This window comes from Notolabrus celidotus, chromosome 23 (genome assembly GCF_009762535.1).
Source record: "Notolabrus celidotus isolate fNotCel1 chromosome 23, fNotCel1.pri, whole genome shotgun sequence".
In the NCBI taxonomy this organism is placed as follows: Eukaryota; Metazoa; Chordata; class Actinopteri; order Labriformes; family Labridae; genus Notolabrus; species Notolabrus celidotus.
The window spans coordinates 24,698,333-24,714,706 of NC_048294.1; the positions used below are offsets into that span (position 1 = coordinate 24,698,333).

General features: G+C 38.2%; 1 protein-coding gene across 5 annotated transcripts in view; it reads right to left on the bottom strand.

Moving 5' to 3' along the window:
• Window positions 1-8,637, bottom strand: part of chrnb1l (cholinergic receptor, nicotinic, beta 1 (muscle) like) — a 118,138-nt gene extending 109,501 nt beyond the window's left edge. For 2 of the 5 annotated variants that reach the window (XM_034676560.1, XM_034676555.1), the window contains exons 1-2: window positions 8,444-8,629; window positions 4,889-5,290 (exon numbers count right to left, since the gene is read on the bottom strand). In XM_034676560.1, the coding sequence (XP_034532451.1) occupies window positions 4,889-4,949 (61 nt within the window). In that variant the 5' untranslated portion in view covers window positions 4,950-5,290; window positions 8,444-8,629. Of the gene's footprint in view, window positions 1-4,888; window positions 5,291-7,869; window positions 8,006-8,443 lie in introns of those variants that run through there. The other 3 variants (XM_034676556.1, XM_034676558.1, XM_034676559.1) reach the window with 3 other exon arrangements.
• Between the last annotated feature and the right edge of the window lie 7,737 nt (window positions 8,638-16,374).

Consider the following 16,374-nt stretch of genomic DNA (forward strand, 5'->3'; position numbering starts at 1 on the left):
CTAAAGACGTTTATGAGGGATGCATCCGGCTGAAAGTCTCCAGTTAAAAGGGTCGCTGTTTAAACCAAAACACTGTCCGATCTCTGCCACGGCTTTTTGAGTTCAAAAGGATTTTAAAGCCGTGTTGAAACGTCTTTGCTACTCGTGCTTATCTCCTCTCACGTGTTGATTCAGTGAATCCATCTGTGATGAAATATAGCACCATCTAAAACAGCACCAGCTGAGTCTCTTCATGCTAACAGGCTAACTGTTGTGTTGCTCATAATGATACCTGCCTGTCCGTCTGCTTCTATGGTGTCATCTGTGATGAATGGCATTCCTCTTTGTTTTACTGCCCTCTACTGGTCTGGTGGTGTAGTGCATTTACTTTTTTTTTCTCCATACGTCACTGGCCTGATTTACACAATCTACCCGGGACTTCAGCCCGTGGTTGAAACGCAGACAACAATGGGGGCACAGGAACCTTTTAGTTCAGGGTGAAGTATTTCTGGGGGCTAAAAGACCCTGGAACTCTTGGTCGAAATGCACCTTAAGTGTGCGCCCCATGTACAGAGGCTATAGCCTTAACCTTTGTTTTAGTTTCACGTACATGATCAGATATTTATTAATAAAATACAGAGATGGATGGAAGGCTGGATGACAGTTTCCTAATTGTTAATTTCAAGGGGTTAATACAAGAAATAAATACATAAACAAATAGATAATAATATAAACACTTATAAAAATAAATAAATAAACAACATATTTATTTACATTCCTATTATTTTGTTTCTCCCTCTTTCATTGCTTAGTTATTATAGGTTATTTCTAATCCTTTTTTTATAAGCATCAATTTTATTTATTTTTTAGTTGTTTGTCTTTTGCCTTGGTTTTCCTCTTATCATTATTATTATTATTATTATTATTATTATCATTATTATTATTATTATTATTATTATTATTATTATTATCATTATTATTATTATTATTATTATTATCATTATTATTATTATCAATATTATTATTATCATTATTATTATTATTGTTATTATTATTATTATTATCATTATTATTATTATTATCATTATTATTATTATCATTATTATTATTATTATTATTATTATTATTTATTATCATCACTTCTTTGTCTGTTTTTTTATGTTGTCCATATTTGTGCCTTGTTTACTTGTCATTCTGTCTACTTTCACTTGGTCACCCTTTCCTTGTAAAGCACATTTCATGCACAATAAAAAAAATAAAAAGAAATATATAATCTATTCTATCAAGTTCTATTTGAGCTCATTGGATGTGCATTGCCAGAAGACAGCATTAATATCCAGTGTCTGTAAAGAAGTGGAAGCACCCCTCACCAAACGCTTTACACTCCACCACATATTCACTCTGACTTCCAACAATTTTTCTCCCCTCAGTGTTGGAAGGTTAAAAGCATTTATAATCAGCAGCTCCAGTGACGCAGCATTCATCACGTTTGGCATAGCTGTGGGCCCGGCAGGATCTGACCTGACAGGAATAAATGACAGCGATCACCAAGCAAGGCGCCCCCATTAGCCAGGCACAGGGAAGCATGGCTGCTGATGGCCGAGGCTGCCGGGTTGTTGTAAACAGCTGGAGTTTAGCATTTCTTCCCTGAAATGACTCGGGTAGATAAGTCAGATAAAGTAACACTGATGATCTGATGAGGCCAGATCCTGCAGATACAAGGGATGCTTTCACTCAATGGACTGATGGTAATAAAATAGAGAGGCGGATTGAAACATCTTCAATAAAACACCCAAAAGGATTTTCAAAAAGACACATGCTCCTTTAGCTGGTTTATGACATGATAACGGCCCTGAGTACAAGCGAGTGCACTTGCTGAGGAGTTATAAACAGGATTTTAAAAACAGACAATGACAGGAGTAAAGTTTAATATGAGCTGTATCTTTCTTTGAGTGGTTGGAGTGCAGCGTTCTCTTGCAGGTACTAGTGGTAGGTGATTAAATCTATCGCCGGAGGACAAGACAGCCTTTGATTTCTCTGAGGAATATCTGCTTTCAATGGTTCTCATGATACTTTGACTGTCTCTTATTCCTGTCCTAGTTCCACTACACCTTTGATTGTTTGACTATCTAACTGAATGCAGGCCCTACTTGATTTAGCTTTTATCCAATACAATTAAAGGTTACATTTTTTATCAGCAGGGATTGATTTTTAAAGGATCTCAATATGTGTTTGGACCACATTGATGCAATGTAGGTTAGTTGAGTGCTCAATCTAATCCAACACTTCTGCCTGACTGTATATTGATTAAAATTGAATATACTTGCACTCCCATTAGATTTGGTACTCAAATTTGCATTGACTGAATTAATCTTTCCTCAACATGTCCTTCAACTTCTGCTGGATCATTTGTATTTTTTGGTTGTGGGTGAAATATCCTCAGACTTCCCAAAGCCCAGCAGTAGGAATGTAAGGATCCACTCAACCCATGATTCCATTTGAATCCCGATTCTTGGTTCACGATACGATTCACTCACGATTCTCTAATGATTTTCAAGAAAACTGGATTGAACTCAAAATTTAAATAACTATTAGTTTATTTCAATTCTCAGATATGGAGAGTTGCAATATATATTTGTTCTCTTATATTTCTTTGTAAACAAAGTAATCACTTTTCATTGTGAAGGTGTGTTGTAATTCAAATAAAACCACTGCACACTTTTTTTCAGCACCTCAAAAAAACTCAAAATGACTTTACAAAATTGCCTTGTTGGAAAATTTCAGAACAATTCTAAAGAAATGGAAAGGAAAGGATTCCAAAATGAAAGTATGAAATATTAAAACAAATAAGATCCCTAATTCTCTTTGAATTAGGGATGTACATTTCAAGTATTTTGCGTGATTGATCTTTGGAAATGTTAACGATCAATTATCGTTTAATCATTTAAAAAACTTTCCATGTCTAAATAATGACAAATGTGTTTTTTTTCCTCTAAATCAAATTTAGTGGGGGGGTCATGAGATGTATTCCAGAATGGGCTTTTTTAAAAGTCATCTTAAAATAGTACATTTTACATGTTATAGTAAAAAACATCGACACAAACAGAAGCTAAACTTGAAATAAAACCTTGAAAATAGAAAATGTAATGAGTTTTCTGCCTTTCTTTGTTTCCAGATGACTCCTAAGTTTAGGGTTAGTGAACAGTTAATTATCAAAAGCATCAGTAGCAGCAGGTTCATTCATAACAGCACAGGAAACACAGACGCATGCTCATATAGGTAGGGTCATTTTCTACAGACCAGCTAAATGAAGCCACATTAAATCACTTTGAGGGGCTGTGGGGGTCACAAGTCTTGGTACCTATATTTTGGGGGTCACAGGCTGAAAAGTTTGGGAACCTCTGCAGTAACTCACCATGCGTTGCTGTTCAGTGTATATGGGACTCTGGCAGATCAGGGCTTACCACACAGATACGTGATTACAGCAACATAGAAAATTCCAAACCTCTGGCCTTTGCTTAAATGTCATTCCCAACTTACTCTTACTGGTTGCCCACTTCATCCACGATTGTATCTCTCAACTGTAACTCTCCCTGTCAAAATTAAAGTCACTAACCATAGACCTTTCTGGAGTCCCTGAGCTCCCTTGTCTCGTAGGTTCCTCTGAGCTGCCGTAGACGTCCTCCTGCTGTGGACGTTCCAGACTCCAGCTGATACGGACGTGCTGGACTCCAGCTGCAACAGCTACTACTACTCGTCTCATCACTATCACCGCTCCCTCTCTCTCTTATTCTCCTCTATCCCTCTTTCCAGACCCAACTCTGTCTCAGCAGATGTGTGTCTAACATGAGTCTGGTTCTGCTCGAGGTTTCTGCCTGTTAAAGGAAGTTTGTCCTCTCCGCTGTAACTAACTAAATACTGCGAGGTGCAATGCTCATGGTGGATTAAGGTGGGGTCAGACTGAGTCTTATCCTGTCTTGGTGTTGGGTCTCTGTTCATAATTTAACATAGAGTGGTCTAGACCTGCTCTGTTTGTAAAAGAGTCTTGAGATAACGTTTGTTGTGATTTGGCGCTTTACAAATAAAGATTGATTGATCTATTGATTGATTGATTGATTGATTGATTGATTGATTGATTGATATAGTAAAAGCAATACTCTAAAACTGTTCAGTACTTATTTGAAAAGTTAGCAAACATAACTAGTTAATACAACTCAAGCATGTTAGCATGTAACAGCTAGCATGATGCATACAGTTTTTAGCATTTAGCTCAGAGCGCTGCTGTGTCAAATAAAGTTTTAGTATCTCAGTAAATTAGCAAACCCTGCAGACAACTCCAGTTAGTAGCAAGTAAACATTAGCATGTTAGCATGTTAGAGTCAGCATATTAGCATGTTCGAGTCAGCATGTTAGCTCAAAGTAATGCTGCGTCTCAGTAAAGACTAACAAATCTTCTGCCTTTACTGTAGATTCTTAGTCTTAGTGTCAATGTTGTGTAACTTACACTCAGTGCACATTGTGTAGATGTTGTAACCACAACATAATTTTGCTGCTATATCTGTGTGTAGGCTTATTCAGTGTCAGGGCTGCAGGGACTTCCATTCATGAAGACTAGAGCAACGTTAGCATTAGAAAGAGGTAAGTGCGATTAAAGTCGGTCTGTAATGTCATCCTTTCATTTCACATAACAGCTCAACATGTCTCCGAGAAGCACAACACTATTCCTGTTCATTTCCTCTGGTGGCTTTTGGTCCTGATCTGGTTCTGGTAAGACTAGGTGACCTTAACGTTGTGTTGTGTACTCCATGTGGGTCTCAACAGGTGATATTAGTGCAGTAACCCACAAAGAAGCAGAGCATGATTACCACAACTTGATTACATGGGAATAATATGATAGCTTGTTCCTTACCTCCCAATGTGCTCAGGCTACAAAGGCAACATGCCAGCAGGAGCAGATTCAGGCTCCTCATGGTGACCCCCTCAAATCCAGAAAACAGTCTCTCCTCTTCTGCGTTGATTAATCCACAAAGGGGTCTTCTTTTCCTTCCCAGCTTAGCTGACTGGAACTTCTCAGAGTAAGTTTTGGTTGGTTCAGGTCGCACTGTTGTTGTCTGTCAGTCAGGCTGGCCTGGCCAACTGCTGTCTGATCCAATTACATACTCAGGGAGGGGAGGGTGTGTGTCACAGTTCACCCCCTCAGTTAGTGTGCATCAGGGTTTACTATGCCCAATGAGAGTCCACTGACACACAGCTTGTTTTCAGACTGTGGATGAGGTTCACACAGGGGTTCTTGTAGGGTTCCAGGCAGGTCCTGAAGACAAAAAGTGAATGTTAAATTTAAGGAAAGACTAATTTGATATGAGGCCTTTCTTCAAGATCTCACCGACGTATCTTAAAGAGCTCAGAGTGCCCTATTACCCCTCTAGAACTCTACGCTCCCAACATGCAGGCCTGCTGGTCGTACCTAAAGTCTCTAAAAGTAGTATGGGAGGTAGAACCTTCAATTATCAGGCACCTCTCCTTTGGAATCATCTACCAGTCAGGGTCCGGGAGGCAGACACCCTCTCTACTTTTAAGAGTAGGCTTCAAACTTTCCTTTTTGATAAAGCTTATAGTTAGAGCTGGATCAGGCTTGGACCAGCTCTTAGTTATGCTGCTATAGGCTTAGACTGCCGGGGGAACTGGCGCACTGACACACAGTGATCCTATCTCACCCCCTTCCCCTCATCACTTACTTTAACTCTACCTGTCCCATTAAAGTTACTAACCATAGACCTTTCTGGAGTCCCTGAGCTCCCTTGTCTCGTAGGTTCCTCTGAGCTGCCGTAGACGTCCTCCTGCTGTGGATGTTCCAGACCCGACGTGCTGGACTCCAGCAGCAACAGCTACTACTACTTGTCTCATCACTATCACCGCTCCCTCTCTCTCTTATTCTCCTCTATCCCTCTTTCCAGACCCAACTCGGTCTCAGCAGATGTCTGTCTAACATGAGTCTGGTCCTGCTGGAGGTTTCTGCCTGTTAAAGGAAGTTTGTCCTCTCCGCTGTAACTAGCTAAATACTGCGAGGTGCAATGCTCATGGTGGATTAAGGTGGGGTCAGACTGAGTCTTATCCTGTCTTGGTGTTGGGTCTCTGTTCATAATTTGACATAGAGTGGTCTAGACCTGCTCTGTTTGGAAAAGAGTCTTGAGATAACGCTTGTTGTGATTTGGGGCTATACAAATAAAGATTGATTGATTGATTGATTGATTGATTGATTGATTGATATTCGGCGATTATTCAATTAATAATTGACTTGGTTAGACCAAACCACTATATAAGTCACCTTTAGTCTGATTGTGTTGGGTCTGTTTCTTTAATTCACAACTTATTGTTTTGTCTTATAGGTTTCAGTTGACCTCTTTTATTGGCCTGTTTCTTATAATTTTGGTTTTTGAATTTGGTTTTCTTGATTTGGGTAAAATACAAAAATACTAATGTGTCTTGTGCCTGCTTTGTTCCTCACAATAATAAATATTGTGAATAAATAAGCATTAATACAATTTTAGAACTAGTCGGCTGTATTTTGAGGATGACAAACATCTGAAAACAAGTGCAGCAATTAATCTCTTTGCAGACATCCACCCTCAAATTAAATTGTTTTAATTTATCATGATGCAGTAAACAAAGTATAGCCACCAACTAAACCAGCAGCCCTAAAAAATGGTGCAAAGTGTTGTGTGACATCACCATCCAAAAACCAATGGCTCTCATCAGCTGCCCAAACCAATCAGTGAGCTAACAGAGGCTACCTGCACATCCTGACGGTCTATTAAAGGAGGGTTTGATTCTATAAGTACAGGGGAAAGTTTCCTCACATTGTCCTCTGCTGTTGTGATATAATGTGTCCTTATGTTAAAAAATGCATGGCCACCTTGTCGAGTCATCACGGCGATAACGGAACATATAGAGGTGATACAACGGCCATTATTCCAACAATATAACGCTAAGTTGATCAACCCGTTTAATTGCCCTGCTCTGATGTATTTTCTGAAGGCCATAGCAGTAAAACATCTCCATCCTCCCTTTATCCCTCCACTCATCTCCTCATGCCACTCTGCTCTCGCTCACATTCATCGGCCATCCACGCCACCCTAATTTATGATCCACTGTCACCGCCATTTGGCCTGCCTCCAATTTAATTACCATAGAAGCTAACTATTAACAGCTAGCAGGCAGCGTCGCACATCAAATCAGCGGTGGCTAGGGAGTGTATAAAGCCTCTATTGGCAGTGACTCAAATTATGGGATCTCTCCCAGAGCAAACGCTGATAGATGACTGTTTAATACAGAAGTGAGGGGGTAAGTTAAAGTAGATACATCACTTATCAGGTGGAGTTATTTTCATGGGTAAAAAGAAACAACACGGAGAAGAGTGACAGTCAGCAGATTAAATAAAAGAGTGATAACGTCTCTGTAAAAACACTTTCCTTTGGTTATTGGTCAATATTAGAGATGGTTGTCTTATTTTACTGCAGCAGAGAGTCCAAGTTCCCACTCTCTCTAAATCTAATTATATTGAAAATGCATTAGTTTAATTACTTCCCTGTGTCTTTATTTACCTTATTACTCAATACAGATAAACATGCATTTATATGAGGCTTTTAAATAAAAGTCGGACAACTTAATGTTGTGTTTAAACTATAAAGTAATCAAAGTTCAACCCGGAAGCTTTAAAAAAAAGTATATTGACACCTGAATTTTAGACTGTTAACACTTTAGACCAAAGCCATTGGCTCTGATCAGACTCAACGCTCATGTGGAGAATTTCAAAACTTTGGTGCACATTTTTTAAGGTCCAAAACTAATCCTGTGTAACAATAAGGCTGATTTATACTAACACAGACATACCCGTAGAATCGACGCGGACCGCAAGCTCTGTGATTGGTCCACTCAGCGGCATTGTATTCCCCTTATTTACAGCACTTCCGGGATCCCTGCTCATCGGCCTTGTATTTCTTCTCCTCCTCTCTATTCTTCATGTAATCATGTCTGTATGATAAACATTAACATGTATCAGCTGTAGATTACCATAACACGCTCTGAATCTCTGTGGAAAAGTAAACAGAGATTGTAGCGGGACCGGAAGCAGGCGACCGGCTATCAGAGAGACCACACTGCCCTCAAGCGTTTAGGAGGAGTATTGCTGCACGACACGGACATGTCCGCGTCAGCCCCATAGACTGTAAATAAAAAGGTCAGCCCCTGCTGCGAAGGGGAGACGCAGAAGTATAAATCAGCCTTAACAAGCCTCACCTGTGTCACCTGCTCCGCTGTCATCTACAAGCTGAGTCTCTCCTCTCCTCTCTCAGACTGAGCTGAGAGGACGTTTGGTTTGTAAGAGCTAACAGTCATTTAAGCTAACGGTCATTTAAGCTAGGCTAAATCTGCTCGTCATCTCCGGCTCTGTGTGTAACGGTCTTACCTGGTTGAGGATTATCCTGGGTCACTTCGCTTTCCACTTCACAACTTTAAAAAAAAAATTGCCCATAAATTCCCAAACACCCTTCTTTACATTTTCTCTTCTTTTCTCTTGTCGTGTTTTTGCTCCTGATTTCTGCCACAGGTCAAAGTGAAAGACAGTTACCCGGAGACGTGAGGGGGCGGGGTTAGCAGGATGGGCGGGGTTAGCAGGATGGGGCGGGGTTGGCGGGAAAACCTTTGAATGCGCGCACTGTGATAGGCTCGATGGGCTAAACCATTTTTACATGAAGGGAGAGGGAAATTGTTTTAGATCAATATGTCACTTAAAATTAGGAAATAAAACAAGGGAAAGCTTACTATGACACTCAAATATTACACTTTTAAAAGGAAACAAAAAAAAAAAAAATATTCCAGCAAATACTTTCACTGATACAGGACCCAGTTCTGGGCCCCCATTCGACCCAGGACCCGGGACAACTGACCCGGTCGTCCCCCCCATGAGTGAAACATCTAAGGAACGTACTTCTTGAACTTGTATACTTAATTTTTACTTTGTATTTTTAGAGTTTCTGTGAATTTTCATTTTCCCAAAATTGGTCACTACCGAAAAAAAATTCTGACCAAATAAAAAATATTTTGATGGATTAAAATAGTACAGTTTTCACCTCTTTTAAATACATTATTAAAAATTGTATTCCAAGGTTTTTACATTTTTATCCACAAACAATTTTTTTAAAATAATATTTAATGCGTTATTTATTAGATTTTTTTCTGATTTGAATCAGATTTTCCTTCCTAAATTGCATAAGAGGGATTAAACTAATTTCAAATTGAAAATTAACTCACCATCAATAATAACTCAATATTCTCAATTTGAGAGAAAACGTTTCATGTTTCGGTTGTGACTGTATATTTCAGTAGTGATCTCATTGTTACTGAAGTAACCACAATAGAATAGTCTGTTTGAACATTTAACTTGAGTTAAAATTAATAATAAATAAAATAAATTGCATCAGCTCATATAGCAGACACACAAATAATACAAATGATGTATCTTATAAAACAATATCAGAAAATGGATATCATACAAAGTCACAACCGAAACTTAAGAATATGTTTCTGTAGTGACAATTTCTAGCTAAATTTGAGCCTAGCTAACAAATGCAAGTCATCACATGGCTAGCTAGCACAGGTCTGTACAGTGTTTTACAAATAAAAAACAATGTTTATTCAGAAAAGAGGTAACTTGCTGAAAAAAGATGTTCCATAGTGACTTTCCTAAAGTTCCCTACTGATTTTCACATTTGTGTGCATCTGAAAGGAAAGCAGACCAAATATATAACATCTTTGTACTGGATATGTTAATTCAGCATGACTGATTATCAGTTATACATTACATCTTTTTCATATACATGTTTTCACCCCCATGACTCATTGGACTTGTTTGAAGTTTTTAATTATTGCAAGACAACCTTTGCAGTTCATTAATTCAGTACTTTTTTACTCCAATATGTGATAACCTGGATTTTCTGCCGGGAGTAAATGATGATGGTTTTCGAAGATGGGCATCTAAAGGACTTTCTAGTCTTGTTGATTTTTTTTGACGGGCCCACGCCAATGTCCTATAATCAACTGATTCAAAAATATAAAATACAGAATAAGGATTTCTTCCGTTATTTACAGGTTAGGGACTTCATTAAAAGGGACACTACACTTCTTTCTAATCAGAGTTTTTCATGTGTAGAGAAACAGCTTTTCTTATCACAGCAGAGCAACTCGATAAAGTCTTTCTATAATGTACTGAGAGAGTGCGGTGCTGGAGGTACAACTCACTTGAGACGGACGTGGGAGAGAGAACTTAGTGTGGATATTACAGACAACCAATGGGATGATGTCTGGCAAAGCGCGGGAACTTTGAGTGTTTGCAATAAATCTATTCAGTTTAAAATACTACACAGGGCTCATGTGTCCCCTTCACTTCGTCATAAATGTAATGCTGCTGGTTCCCCCCTCTGCCTGAAGTGTAAAACAGAAGTAGCTACTCTAACTCACTGTCTGTGGTCTTGCTGGAAAATACAAAGATTCTGGCACCTCATAGGTCAAGAAATTAATAATATCTTATCCACCAATCTAGAAAATGACCCATTATGTATGCTCCTTGGAACACAAAATCGAAATATTACTAACAAATATTTAAAAAATCTTTAGAATATTTTAACATTTTGTGAAAGGAAGTGCATACTCTTGAACTGGATAACAGACAAAGTCCCTAATAAAACACAGTGGCATAAGTTAATCCTTGAATATGTCTCTCTTGACTACCTAACGTGTGTGTTGCATTCTAAAGACGATGTATATCATAATACTTGGGAGCCCTTTATGTCTTATATTGGAGTGAACGTTTCTTCTGTTCTTGTAAGGGGGTTTGTGTAGGACTATATATGTATATGTTTGTAGGATGAAGTCTTACCCGGGTCTCCTCTCAAATGTCAATTGTGTGCTGGATTTGTGAGCCAAGTGTTTTGTTTTGTTTTGTTTTATATATTTTTTTGTTTGTTTTAAGGGAGTCGTCCCTGTGATGTTTGTTGTTGAAAAAAAAAATCAATAAACATATCTATAAAAAAAAAAAAATTCAGTACTTTTGAAAATCATTCCACTTTGATATGATAGTTAAACAGTTCTTTTAACCAGGCCGGTGTGATTTATTTTTTACCTTGACATGTTTCGGCTACAAACTTCCTGCAGTCTTCCTCAAAGGAGTCCCTCAATCCAAACATGTTAAGGTAAAAAATAAATCTCACTTGACTAGTCCAAAGAATTGTTCAATTATAATATTTATTGTTGGATCAAGAGACCTTCTTGGACAACTTTGATATGAGTTAAGATTGATATTTCTCCTAAAGCAATACTGAAAGATTTCTTAAATATTTAAAGATAAAATCATATTTTGTGTCCTTCATCCTGTCACACTAAAGGACAGAAATGAAAATTGTTGCATTATTATTTTATTAAAGTAGGTGTTTTATTCCATTTTGGATTCATAAACAACTCAAAAGTCCCTCTCTCGCCTCCTACTGGTCAAAAACGCAGCAGCTAGGCTTCTTACTGGTTTAAACAGACCACATCACATCACTATCCTTGCTTCCCTCCACTGGCTCCCTGTCCGTTGTAGAGTTGATTTTAAGATTCTACTGATCACTTTTAAAGCTTGTCTGGGTCGTGCCCTAAGTTACATTGTACAGAGGTGTTGACTCCATATGAGAAGCTTTAGATCCTCAGGTGGGGCCCTTCTGAAGTCAGGGTTCAAATGTAAATGTTGTATAATACTTTTATAATTTACTTATAATACCCTCAACTTTGAAACGTCCTATTTAATTGCATTTTTTAATTCTAAATTTATTTATTTATTTTTATTTTGTATTGCTCTTGGTCTATTCATTTGTTCACAAGTCCTCTCGATTCCCTAATTCACTGTCTTGTATTGGTTTGATCTATTCATTTACTAATTTATTTACTGTCATCTCACTGCTCCACATCTTTGTACCTGTTTTTATTTTCTCTAAGGAGATTTAGTCTTGCTTTATAACCTTTTTATTGATCTTGATGCTTTTTTTTATCTGTATTTCTTTATTTGCCATGATTTATGGTTTATTGCTCTACTGGAGCGGATGATTCATCTGTTCCATCACTTTCATTCAGTTTATTTACTTCTATTTTTGTTGACCTCCTGCATTGGAGCTTTTTCATTCATTTATTTGTATCTTTTTACTATTATATATTTATTTATTTTTAGTTTTAGTTTTTTTGTTTTAATAATAATAATATTAATAATAATAATGATAATAATAATAATAATATTAATAATAATATAATAATTATTATAATAATAATATTTATAATTATAATTATAATTATATAATAATAATAATAATAATAATTATAATAATAATAATAATAATAATATTTATACATTTTATTTATGGGAACCTTTTCAAATACTCAAGGTCACCATACACTACCAGTCAAAAGTTTGGAAACACCTTCTCATTGAAGGGTTTGTATTTATTGTAATGATTGTAAACACTGTAGATTAATACTGAAGACATCAACACTATGAAAGAACATATATGGAATTACTGAATTAACAAAAAAGTGTTAAACAAAGCAGAATCTGTTTTATATTTTAGATTCTGTAAAGTAGCCCCCTTTTTCCTTCATGACAGCTTTGCACACTCTTGGTATTCTCTCAGTCTGCTTCATGAAGTGGTCTCCTGGAATGGTTTCTAATTAACATGAGCCTTGTCAAGAGTTCATTTGTAGAATGACTTGCCTTCTTAATGTGTTTGAGACCATCAGTTGTGTTGTTCAGAGGTAGGGTTAGTACACAATGGATAGCCCTATTTGACTACTGTTGTAATCCAGATTATGGTAAAACCAGATTATTTCATAGTTTTGATGTCTTCAGTATTAATCTACAATGTTGAAAATAATTAAAATAAATTAAAAACATTGAATGAGAAGGTGTGTTCAGACTTTTGACTGATGGTGTATGTTTATAAATAGTTGCGTGAAAACTGTTAGCATCAGAAGCAGAGGTGGCAGACAGCCATCAGGTATTTATAGCCTCATTTACATGTCTTAGCTAGCACGCACCGCAGTTATTGTCAAATTCACACATCTTCACAGAGTCATATACCTCATTGAAACAGAAAACACGGGCTCATCTTCACTTACCTTCCTCTCTCTGAGGGTCCCATCAAGGTCCATCCCAAATAGACGTCCATAAATCCTCATAAAAGACAAAGATAAAGGGCTCCTCCAGACCTCAGAGATGTTTTCTCATGTTTAGACCGTAGCCTCTGTTTCAGTGTAATTCAGTATAAGCCATCTGTACATCCATGAAGCTAACAGAAACTGCTCATAGCGGATTCACCATAATTATTTCAGCTAATTTAATACAAATTTAAACAAATATTAGCTTAAAAAATGTCAAATCCAAATCTGGTTTGCATTAACTAACCGTAGACAACATCACAGCATGTCCTTGTTTATAAGGCGATTCTTAACTTGTTTCCCCTCGTATTTATGCAATTTTATTCATTTAAAATGTACTTGAAGCTTCAATCTCCGGCCAGGTCACGCAACTTGTTTTTGCTTTCGGTCACCAGAGTGCGTCTTGAAATGGGTAAAAAGGGTTTTAGATAAGCTGCTCCTGTAGCCTGGAACCTGCTGCAGGAGAGCCTGGGTTTGAGTGAGATTGTCTCTTTAAATGTGTTTAAATGCAGACTGAAGGCATTTGAGGAAGATGCATCAGCTTGTAAATGCATTGACTGATGACTTTTGTTCTGAAATTCATGATATGCTGACCTGTTTTAGAATTCTGTGTTGTTAGTCTGGAACTTTGTTGGAACGTGCTGCTGCCGATCTTGGCCTGGACACTCTTGTAAAAGAGATTCTTAATCTCAATGTGGTTTTCCTGGTTAAATACATTTAAATCAAATCAAATAAATAAAATACTGAGTCTATGGTCCTGTTAAATGTCTTGTTTACGTCCCCAAAGCATCATGAGAACTGGAAACAGGACTTCATATAAACTGTATGGATGTTGTGTGTTTGTAGAGATGACACACAAAAACTCTCACCAGACCAGGGTTACAATCATACAAATATATTAGTTTGTTTTATTCAATTATATCCAATAATACGTCTCCCTTGACTTTGTGTAAGTTATTATAGAAATAAATACAGATCATATTGCAAATGCAGAGACAAGAGTTGGGGATTATAGAGTGTTGAGGAATGGGGGATTAGGGGTTAAAGGGGTTCAAGAGTAAATATTGGGGTAAGACTGTTTCTTTGAAGGTGTCCAGTAAATGATTGGCGCATGCATGCTTGTAGTCCCGCCCGTCTGTGATCTTCTATCTCAACCCAGAAGTCTGAAAACTGCAAGTCCCACGGCTCTCTGTCGTCCTTTGCAGCCTGTCTCCAGGTGATCCATGGGTTTGGATGGCATATAGTAGTAGAGTTATTCCACCTTGCCAGCAACAGGGGGAGTTATTGCACCCCAACCACATTTGCATGGATATATTTATATATATTTATATATAGATATATTTTTTGCCCCATTTGTATACAAAAATAGTGTCATTGTGGCTTTGATAGCTGGAAGACTGATGTACTCTTTTTGCATTTGGAAGACGAAGAAGAAAAGAAAGATTATGGTGGTTTCCTTCAAATCTTTTTTGGAAGACTTTGTCACACGTCTCAGATCGTCCATGCAGAAAAAGAGCGAAAACAATCCTTCAAGGATAGATCACAGAATCACACACACACACACATGAAGTTGCAGACATGTTTGTGTGTGTCGTAGGGGAGAAACGGACGGTGAATGAGCAGTCCACATGCTGCCGGTGAGCCAATTCAAATCCCTATAAGAGATCAGAGGTCAGAGGTCAATCATTGGGTTTTTTGATTGACGAATGAGTGCTGGAGGGAATGGGAGGAAGAGGCGTGAGAACCAACAATCTTGGCGTTCTTATTTTTCCTCTCTTTGTAGGGTGAGCTCTATTCTTCAACAGCCCACTACAGATATGCATTCAAACAGTAAAATCAACACTTGAACTAAGATCACAAGCAGACAGAGCACTGATGTTGCATTAATGGCATTACAATTCTCAGTTCTTCAGATAATGTCATCACGAGTAACACCCCAAAATCCTGCTTTTTAAAGAAAACCACATTTTAAAAAGAGTAAATACAACCAATAGCATGTTGTGCAGTGTTAAGTCACTGCTAAAACACAGTTTGTGCGTTAGCTTGCACGAGGTGAAGTCCCTCCATGATCTGTCCGTAAAGGTCACCCTGTTTAGCCACATCTGCACTGGCTTGCTGCAGGGTGCTGTGTGTGTGTGTGTGTTTGTGTGTGTTTGCAGAGCAGATGTGTGTGTGGAGAGCTGATGGGTGTGGGGCTTTTTAAAAACACAGCCTGCTTTTTAATAGAGGAAGTTAATCTGATAATCAGGGTGTGACATTCTGCGCTCCAGCTTGGATTCAAATATAAAAACACTTTTTATGAAAAAAAAATTAAAAAAAGAAGAAGAAGAAGAAGAAGAAGGGGGGGAGCGAGAAAATCTGTCCGAGGACAGCGTCACTCTTTTGTCACGTGAGCCTCTCCCTTCCTCCCTCTCTCTTTTTTGTGTTTTCTGCTGCATTGCAGATGTGGTGAAGGGACTCCACCTCAAACTAACACACACACTTACACACACACTTAAACAGCAACCCGGCTCACAAAGAGGGCAAAGTGTTAGAAAAATAAAAGCTCTAATAAAACACGCAGTTGGTTTCTATATCAATATTAATCCCTTTTTTTCCACACCCTCCAAGATGATGTGGCTGCACCTTGTTAATGGAGTTTATTGCTTTCTGCCCAAGGACTTCTCCTCATTGATTTGGCCTCTGATTTATCCTCTATTTCCCTCTCTCCCTTTCTTTCTGCCTTTATTCTCCTCTCGGATACACATAATTGACATACAGAGATATTCAATCACAGTTACACAACAATACACACACAGAGACCAAAGCTGATGAGTGAGATCTATAAAACACACACGCTGTATACGGTGTTCCCACACACACTCATACGCTGCACAATGATCTGCCTCCAGGTTAAAGGGAAGTTGTGTTTGCAAAAAAGGGGGATTGTAGAGAGGAAGTGGAACTTCAAAGGGAGGCTGTGAGGGCACGAGTTAGCTACACTTCACATGCCTCGCTCTACCCTCTCTGTCTCTCTCAGAGTCCTTCACAACCCAGGATGACCCTCTCTGTAGTTGTAATTCGCTCTGTAAGCAGGGAGGGCCCTGACTAGGGAGAAATGGAGGGAAGGGAGTCCCCCGGGAGAGAGGTGTGTGCGTGGGATGTGTGAAGCATGGCGTT